General features: G+C 34.8%; 1 protein-coding gene and 1 pseudogene across 9 annotated transcripts in view; both read right to left on the bottom strand.

The window, feature by feature from the left end:
* The window catches only part of PCBD2 (pterin-4 alpha-carbinolamine dehydratase 2), a 46,443-nt gene that overhangs the window by 3,249 nt on the left and 33,006 nt on the right, over window positions 1-10,188 (bottom strand). For 6 of the 9 annotated variants that reach the window (XM_023531932.1, XM_011362339.2, XM_011362333.1 and 3 more), the window contains 2 exons: window positions 4,570-4,650; window positions 2,591-3,129 (listed from right to left, as the gene is read on the bottom strand). In XM_023531932.1, the coding sequence (XP_023387700.1) occupies window positions 3,034-3,129; window positions 4,570-4,638 (165 nt within the window). In that variant the 5' untranslated portion in view covers window positions 4,639-4,650 and the 3' untranslated portion in view covers window positions 2,591-3,033. Of the gene's footprint in view, window position 1; window positions 2,515-2,590; window positions 3,130-4,569; window positions 4,651-4,812; window positions 4,816-10,188 lie in introns of those variants that run through there. The other 3 variants (XM_023531931.1, XM_011362341.1, XM_011362334.2) reach the window with 3 other exon arrangements.
* On the bottom strand, window positions 3,770-3,885 carry LOC111741168 (annotated as a pseudogene).

Below are 10,188 nucleotides of genomic sequence, written 5' to 3'. Positions count from 1 at the left end.
ACACAAAGCTCACATATTATAGCCAAACCCTACTATATAGCTCTTGCTATTTTGCAGGAAATTTTACAAAATTGAAAGTTATAAAGTTCAACTAGTATATTTTGGAATGCTGGATTAGAAAGTTTACAGACTGCTTCATACCAACACTAGTTGTCCAATACTTCAATACACTAAGGGAGGTCAGGTTTGTGTCCCAGTACAATACACATGCTGCTGCTTTTTATCTAGAGCAAAACCATAAAATAAAAACCATGCTTATTCTACGTATCCAGAGACTTCCTATATCTTATCAATGTCAAAAAGTAACCATTATTTTCAGAACTTTCATTATCTTCATTTGAGAAAAAGACGCTGTCAAATGGGCTGCCCTTGGTTTGTCATAGAGTCATAGGTCATGTCTACTTAATGCTGCTCTACTCCAGTGATCATTTAGAAAGAAAATGGAGGAAAACCAAAGCTTACCACATAAGAGACACCACTGCCATCACACAGAGATCTGGAACAGAAGGGAACTTGGGAGCCTCCAACCTTACCAATGTCTCTTTTAAGCTAAAATGTCAGTTACTTGAAGCAAGTCTGGGGACTTATTCTGTTAGAATTTATCACAATGAGTATTTCTATGGCCTTCTGATATGGGACCTTTGATTCTCTATAGTTAAGTTTGTGAGTTCCAGCAGATGCAACATAGACCTTATGTCAAATGTTCATGTAGATGCTAATCAGTAGCTGCATTCTCAGGTCTCACCACTGCAATTACAAGCCATATCTTGTTTGCTCTACCATATGTGCTATATGTGGTATATGTTAATAGCCAATGAGTTTAGCCCCTCAGATTTACATTCAAAACAGAGAGAAAGGTTTCTGTTCAGGGTCATATGTTAAATGTATGATAGCACAAGGGAGCAAACAAGCAAATCCAGAAGGTGGAATATTCTATAGCAGTGGTCCCCAACCTTTTTGGTACTAGGAAAGGGTGCTCCTATGAGAATCTAATGCCTGATGATCTGAGGTGGAGCTGAGGCAGTGATGCTAGCGCTTGGGAGCGGCTGCAAATACAGATGAAGCTTCGCTTGCTCATCAGCTGCTCACCTCCTGCTGTGCAGCTTGGTTCCTAACAGGCCATGGACCATACTGGGATTTGGGGATCCCTGGCCTACAGGACTCCTAACCCAGTTTTTACGATAAGTCAATGACATGGAGGAAAGGGGGAGGGAGGACAGCTAGCTTGCTCTAGATTGAAAGGTTAAGAAGACACAAGAACTAGATGTGATGGATAGACTTCGTGTGGATCCTGATCAGAACAAAGTAACTGTCCAAACACATTCTCGACCTTCAGGGCAATTTGATTTTGCCCAGGTATTAGGAGATACCAAGAAATTATGGTTTATTTTGTTAGGTGTGATAATGGTATTCTGGTTTGTACAAGAAAATGACCATATTTTCTAAAGATGTTTACTGAAGGATGTAGGGGTAAAATGAAATGCTATCAGAGATTTGCACTTAAATACTTTAGTAAAAAAAAAAAAAAGGAAATGGGATTATATGAAGTAACTAGGGCAAAATCTTGGTAATTGCTAAATCTAGATGATCAGTACATAGGGTTCAATGTACTTATTCACTTTATTTTAAAATATATTAAAATTTTTTCAAGTTTAAAAACTCATGCAAAAAAACTGAAGCACTGAACGAAAAATCTTTAGTAATAAAATGTATATAAGTCCCCCTAAATGTATAATGTAAGAAAAGAGTTTATAAGAACACATAGCTTTGCCTTTTCCTTTAAAAAAACTTCTAAGAAGCACAAGTCTTAGTCCCAGGCTCTGGGTCTCCCAGCAGCCACAGAGGCTCTTCTATCTCTTCCTTCCCTGCACACTTCTTACCCACAAGGTAAGCTGACCATATCTGCCCCTGCCAGGCCAACAGAACCAGCCAGGAACTAGCTTCAGAGAGCTCAGACCCCTTGTCATGTTCTCATAGGGTTTCTCAGATTGATTGGAGGTTGGGGTGAGTTGGGGAGGGGAAGGTTTGCTTGTTGTAACAGAGGGATTTTTCTAGCCACGGTAGTGAGTTGGGTTACAAAGATGATCCCTATTAAATTGTACCACGGTAATGCTTCAAGGGATTAACACGTGTTCCCTGGATGGACAGATATTCTTTTAATCTACATTCGAAGCTCATTAATAAGTACATTCCTGAGTTCCTTGAAAGGATGCTATTACTGCAATTTTTAAGTAATAGATTACCTTATATTCCATTCTACTCTTGTCAGTGACACACGAGTAAACAGAATCATTACTAGATAATACCCAAGTAGCTTCTATCTTAATAGCTACAGACCTTCAGTTCAGGGGTCACAATATGCAAATGATGAGAAAAATGACCCTTGGTTCCTCCTTAACTCAGTAAGTCAAATAATGATGTGGCAAGTTGGTCATTGTGACTGTAAATCTTGATATTGCCCCACTTTGCAGGAAGACATGAAAAAAATACTTGTCTTCTCCTTCAACTCTCTGCCTGAAAAGTAACAATAAAACACCCGATTTTTGTAACTTTGTAATCTAATTAACTATCTAAAAGTAATAACAGCAGCTAAAATGCAAATTGATTTTATTTCATAAGAATTGTAATAGACAGTTAAAACCCTTTACCTACAGGGTTCATCATTCTTATTTTACCTTGTAACTATTCTCCAACACAATGCATTTGTAAAGTCACCATAATCACTTGAATTTCTGAATTATAAAATGTGGGACTACTCCTCTATCCCAATTTCTGGTCTTTAAGAATACTATTTCTCTTTTTGAATACTGTATTATTAACATAATTACCAGAGTTGGTTTGCCTTGTATATGTAATTAGATATAATGAAAATTAAAGTCATTTTGTATTTGAGCACTGATTTTACAAAATGTGGTATAAAGGTGAACTAAATTTACAATTTAATTTGTTTAATTTAATTTGTTCATGTAAATCCCCTTCAAAATACATTGCACCTAAGATGTATATAAGATTTTACATGCATTTTGGAAGAAATCACAGAGAAGCAGCTGCTTTTTCTATAAACTTGGCCAGTTTCACATCTCTTTTGGTCAGTCCACCACAGTCATGAGAGGTAAGAGTTATCTGGACCTAAGGAAGAGAGAAACAGTTTTAAAATCCTGACCTGAGATTCATGGTATTCTCCTTTAGTGGTTCAGCAATCAATTATTCAACATTCATATTTGAGAACTGGGGAGATTAAATGATTCAGAAAATACTATTTTATGAATTTATGAAAAAGCACAGCATTTCCAAAACTCAGCAAACTCTAGGGGCACAGTCTGCTTCGGGCTGGGCCAGCAGCTGCCCGGGGATAAAACGGTTCTCTCATAAGAAGGACAATTCAGTTGCCAGAATCTCAAATCTTGTCTCTTGAAAAAAAAAAAAGAGACTGAAGTTTCATTTGAACTCCCATTACTTTAATTACACCAACTATTTTCAGGCCACTGAGAAAAACCAAGCTATCAAATACAGTATCTTAACAACATTTAAAAAGTCCATATCCAAATTAGTGAAGTGGGGTGGAGTTGGGGTGGAGGAACAGATTCTTGCTTCTTGATAAATCAATTAAAAAGCAAAGTTATGGGCAAAGAGAGGCAACTATGAAAGAAAAGTTTATCCTGGTACCTGCATGCTTGAATTATTCCAATAAATCACAAGACTATCCTAAAATCTTCTCTTTACTCTAAGTGGGCTTTCTTTTTTTTTATTATTTTATTATTATTATTTATACCTACAGCACCTGGTCTTCCTAGGTGGTCTCCCATCCAAGTACTAACCAGGCCCGACCCTGCTTAGCTTCCGAGATCTGACATCAGACTTGTTCACGGTGGTATGATCGCAGACCATGGACTGCGGCTCCACTGGGGTGTGAACCCAGGACCTTCTGTGTATAAAGCAGATGTGCTAACCACTACACTATGGAAGTGGACTTTCAAAGAGAAAAAAGAACCCCATAGAAACCTAGATAAGATGTTCCAAGTGGCTTGACCATAAAGGCAAGGATTTTTTTTGAGGGGGTGGGGGACATGATTCTTCTTACTGTACCCCCTTAAAGTTACTTGATATAGTATTTTTAACCTGTTCTAAAGAAGGTTAGTTCCCACTGATACAGCATTTAATAAATAGTTATTATTTAAAGCATAGTTCTTGAGCAAATTTATCTCAATGAGATAAACAAGGCCATATCTTATTTGCTATCATTTTTTACAATAATTTACCTCAAGAAGGTTTAAAAATTTATCTGCATGGATGACATTCAAGTTTAATTCAGGAGCCTAACATGGTCCAATCTTCATATTAGTTTCAGTAGAAGCATGAAAATAAAGGGCTTGTTCACTGTCCTCTTGAGCAAATCTGAAATTTTGTTACTAATATGCATTAATACACAGGATTCTGAGAGAAAATATAAAAGATGCTTTCCTAAGCACAAAGACACTTAGCTGCACAGGATAACAAGGAATAAAGAAAGAAAGAAGTTTCTTAAACTCCATAATTAAAGTGATCCCAAAAATAAGACAACATTGTTACCTTGTTGTACACGTTGAACCATTCCGGGTGATGATTCATTTTCTCTGCTTGGAGGGCAACTCGGGACATAAAGCCAAATGCCTACACAAGATGAAGTTGAACGTGGTTACTGACACTGCCCTCTGTCCTGGCCTGAGAGACATTGGAGCAATCCAACCAGATAAAGACAAGGCTAGCAACCTTAGGGAAGCCTGGAGAAATCAAATATGGAAGGGACTGCTCCCCGCAGAGCAGGACCGTGACCTGCTGCTGCTAGATAGTGGAAAACAATCAGGCTCAAATAAACAAAGCAGGAAATTGGTCTCACCCAGTGACCTGTCTGGATTGTTTAACTGTCCTCAGGACTAGACTCTCCAAAATAGCACAGGAATAATTTCCCTTCAACCCAGTGCCCTGGATCTCACTACCTGGCCACAAATCTTAGGAGCCACTTTTCTTATAGCACTGTTCCTTTTGTTTTTAGTGACTGAGTTGCTAACTAAGGCATCAACCACAAGACTATGGGAGACTGTCTTCTGAGTGTGTCTTAAGCCAAAGCACTGGCAGAAATGAACAACTTCCCCATCCTATCTCTCAGGCAGGACAGGAGGGTACGAAAGAATGTTTTCATTGACCTCTAGAGTGAAACAGAAAAGACTGGCTTGCCTTCTCAGGGTCTTCTTACTACTGCCCAGCATTGCCACTTTGAGGAGAGAGTGCCCCACCTGTAGGCAGAGGGCTGCAGACCCTGCCACAGGTGTAAGTGTGGACCTGTAGGGCTGTCTTCATACCACAGGAAAAGTGGAAACCTAAGTTTGTTAAGCAGAAGTCACACTTGAGAGGAAAAAAACATTTTGAGAGGAAAAAAAAAAATCTTTTTTTTTTTTTTTTGCTTGCTTTCAAATTTTTATGAGGGTAATTGCAACAATTGGAGAGTCTGTCTCTATTATACCCAGAGGGCAAAAATATTTGGTAAGACTCTAAGGTAAGGCACATTAATGACAAAGTTACAGTGGAATTCACAAGACTGTACCCACTAGAGCCACAGAAATAAATATTTAACTTTATTACCCCTATCCAGAAAAACCAATCTGATGTTAGTTGCACTATGCTTTTTGGATCACCAAATGACAAAAGAGCGCATTTCTAAGTTAACAGAAATAGGGAAGATGCCATTTTAAACAATTCTATGTCATTCACAGTGGTTTCTATCTCAGAACTGACTTTATTCAGCATAAAGATTTCCATTTTGATATTTTAGGTCTAAAGGTTTCCTTGTGAGGAAAAGGAAGGAAATTCAAGCAAAATCCGTTTAACCATGTATGAAATTATCAGTGGGAAAGTATATTCACTTTGCTACCCCTTCTCATTTCATACAGTAGTTCCCTCTTATCAACAGTTTCACTTTCCATGGTTTCAGTTACCTGCAGTCAACCACAGCCTAAAAATATTAAATGAAAAATTCCAGAAATAGATAATTTATAATTTTTAAAATGTGCAGTTCTGAGTACAATGATGAAACCTCGCACCATCCCACTCCATCCCACAATGACACAAATCATCCCTCGTCCAGTGTATTCACGCTGTGTACACTACCCATCCATCAGGCACTTAGCAGCCATCTTGGTTATCAAACTGGTTATCAGAGAGAGAACACATTCATATAACTTCTATTATAGAATATTGTTATAATTGTTCCATTTTACTATTAGTTATTGTTGTTAATCTCTTATTGTGCCTAATTTATAAATTCAACTTTATCAGAGGTACACATGTATAAGAAAAACGTAGTACATATGGGGCCTGGTACTATCCAGTTTCAGGCATCCACTGGGGGTCTTAAAATATATCACTCACCCAAAGATAAGGGGGGAACCACTGTAATCTGATTCTCTAGATTATGTGAGAAGGGACAAGTTAAATATGAAAGTCTTTTAATTACTGAAACACAGAGTTAACCTGTATTAAATGATGTATAATGAAGATTTTTATTGTTTATAATGCCTTATTCCTATTTAGCTTTAGAAGACTTCCAAGACTAATCACCACCCAGAGAGATAATTACACAGTCATTAAGGGCACGGCCTTATGAGCCAGGGAGTCCTGGATTCGAATCCCAACTCTACTACTTAATTGTCACATGATTTAACTTTGAGCCTGTTTCTTAGCAGTAAAGTGGGGATAATAAAAAGCTCATGTAATCACTGTCATAAAAAATGAGACAGAGGATATAAAAGCACTTAGCACAGCACTAGGCATAGCGTATGAGATCAATAATGGCACACACTGCTACCACTAGTGCTGCTGGCCAACCTATGATAAGCCTTACAAAATGTAATGATAGGTGAAAAGCCCTCCTACAGCCTTGAGAATCTAAGATTCCAGTTGCTGCCTCCCAGAAGAATGGCCCTTTCCTTTTCCCACATGCCATGACTAGAGACAGACACACATATACCTGACAAACAGATAACATACTGTGGGGTAACGCCATGATGCACATTGACTGGGGAAACAGCTTAATGACAAGAAATTAGGTGGGAACAGTTACTCACTGACTAAGTTCTAAAGCCCAGTGACCACAATTTCTTTGAACCACGTTATCCCAAAATGTTCAAAGTGATACTTAGAATCCTTTACCATTTCCCAAGAACCAAGTGTATCAAATGAATGATTTGAACATGGTCAGAAAACAAAGCAGGTCTAATATATAGACAATTATTGTCAATAAGAGAACAAATAAAACTAGAAAACATTAGAGATGTAATTCAAGAAAAATGTCCAGAAATAAAAGATTTAAATCTATACATGTTAAGAATTCAACGATGTTTATACATCCTAGAAAGGTTAGTGGACTTTGAAGAAAAACAAACTTTGGGTATATAGTCAAAAAGATCAATTCACCTGTAAGGATGAAAAGAATCTGACTTCAAACTTCCACACAGCAACATTCAACATAGAAGCCAGAGGGGCAATGCTTATCAAGAATTTAGGAAGTGAAAGTGCAAATAATTTTATACTTAGCTAAACTGTTGTTCAAAATTAATTCAAGAGATATATTTTTTAATACAATAAGCCAGGAGATAATTTCCATTCATTCTTCTTGAGGACACTTTTATTAAAGGATGAAATATAAGCACTAAGAGAGGAATGGAGAAACTATACCAAAGGTATTGGCAGTGAACAATAAATTCACTCAGCTCTAGGAACATTTTTAAACCAATTGTGAGGATTATAGTCACCGAATAAAATGCAAATGCTATAAACTATTAAAAGAGTTGAAGGAAAAAAAAAAAAGAAATGCAGAAAGTAAATGAAAGTTTTAAAATCTTGAAAGCTGAAAGACCAAGTGTTAGAGATATTAAGTATACCTAAAGGTAAAACAAACAAACAAACAAACAAACAAACAAAACACTAGACAAACACTAGAACTAAAAAAATAACATTAACTAATTGTGTGGTAAAGGGACAGAAGAAAGTAGAAGTATAATTTTCATACTGTTTAGTGGAGAGATCACTATATAAAGAAATGTTATCTAAATGATTTAAAGAAAGAAGATTAAGTTTGCCATGTAAAATTATAGGTATAATAGTATCCACGAGAATCAAAATAAATAGAAACATTCACAATTAAGTAAATAAAAGCACAATTAAAATGAAGCAAAGAAAACACAGTCCATATCATGATTTAAATTAAGGGAGAATAAAAGTATATTGGTTCTATCATGTTGTATAAGACCAAACATCTTTCCAATCAAACTAAAGAGCCTAAATCCAACCAATTAAAAGAAGAAAAAACTTTATAATGCATCAGAAAGCAAAATGCAACCGCTGGAAATAAAAGGACACAGGCAAATGTAAAAAACATTTTTTAAGAAATCATAAGGGTAATTCGCCATTATAAAGTATATTCACAATGAGAAGTGAATACTTGTGAATATCTATACTACAAATAACATAGCATCAAAATCCAAGAGGCAGAAATGACAGGAAACATAGGACAAATAGAAACATTTATAGTTAGATACTTTAATTCACATCTTTTAATCCATGGCAGATTAAGTGAACAAAAGTAAGGATATCAACTACTTAAAAACATAATTTAAAAGGTAGATCTAGTTGACATATTTTAAACTCCAAAAACTGAGAATATAGCTTTTAAAATATTGAACAATCACAGAAAGTGAACACAGATTAACCCACAAAGAAAATGTCAATAAATTCCAAAAAGTAGAAGTAGTACTGACAACACTCTCTGATAAAACTAGAAACAACTTTAAAATATTAAAAGCTTTAAAAAATTAAAAACAACTACACATAAAAGTAGCAAAAAGTACTACATGAAAATTTTTTTAAATCTTTCTTTGAAAACTCGAGTCAAAAAAATATTGAAGCTGAAATAAACAGAAATTAATTATGTGATAAGCACTATATATAGGATACATCTAAAGCAATAATCTGAGTGAACACTTTTAAAAATTACCTTAAATTAATGAATTGGATAGAATAAAAATAAATTAAACATCCAATCAAGAAGGTAAATAAGTAACAACAAAATAAACTTAAGTAGAAGAGCATGAATAAATATAAATAAAGAGAAAAGCAGATGTAAATGAATTAGGAAAGAGAAAAATGGTAGAACTAATAAATCCAAAAGCTGTATTTGAAAAACATGTAAACAGTAGAAAACTGGTTACTTCATTTAAAGAAAAAAAATAGGGAGAGAAAATACAGATAAACAAAAGAGGGAATGAGAATGGAGAAGTAACTACAAAGAGAACTTTTAAAACATACAAAAATAAATTTTAAACAAATACAAAGTTTATGCAAATAAAATTTAGAACATAGGTAAAATAGCTCTGAGAAATAAAAATTATCAAAACTGACCTCAGAAGAGAAAAAAATCTAAACAATTAAATAACTACAAAAAAGAAATGTATCTAAGAGTGACACTAAAAAGTAACAGGTCTCAATCATTTCAGAGGAATTCTACCAAACCTTTAAGGACAGTAAACTCTAATACTAATTAAACTGTTCCAGAGCATAGAAAAAGAAAAAGATTTCCAAGTTATTTTCATAAACTATCATAACATTGTCTCCAAATTCCCACAGAGAACATACAATGAAATTATAGATTGATCTCATATTAATTGAAATCTTAACAAACAAAACCTAGCAATACACTGAAAGAACAAAACACCCATGAGCAAATAGGATTTATTCTAAGAATGCAAGGATGGTTCGATATTAGTGAATATATTAATATATATAATTTACCATACTAATAAATAAAAAAAAAATCATGACTGCTATTAATTCTGAAAAGATAGTTGATAAATTCAATATTTATCATGTATTATAACTCTTAATGAAGAATATATGAACCCCTCCTTAAATGATAGAATATATCCTCAGTCTAAAAGGTACTATCATTCTTAATAGAGAAACACTAGAATTCCCATTAAAGTCAAGAATAAAACAAATAAGCCAAAAAAAGTCAAAAGCTTTTTTATATAAACAACAACGAATTAGGAAATACATTGGAAAAAAAGATCCCATCTAAAAGGGCACCAAAAATTATCTAGGAGTAAACTTAACAAGAAATGTATAAATTACATATGCAGAAAACTTTAAATCACTACT

The sequence above is a fragment of the Pteropus vampyrus genome, unplaced genomic scaffold (assembly GCF_000151845.1).
Source record: "Pteropus vampyrus isolate Shadow unplaced genomic scaffold, Pvam_2.0 Scaffold74, whole genome shotgun sequence".
Lineage (NCBI taxonomy): Eukaryota > Metazoa > Chordata > Mammalia > Chiroptera > Pteropodidae > Pteropus > Pteropus vampyrus.
The sequence above is the reverse complement of the archived record's forward strand: the minus strand, read 5'-3'. Positions and strand labels throughout refer to the sequence as shown.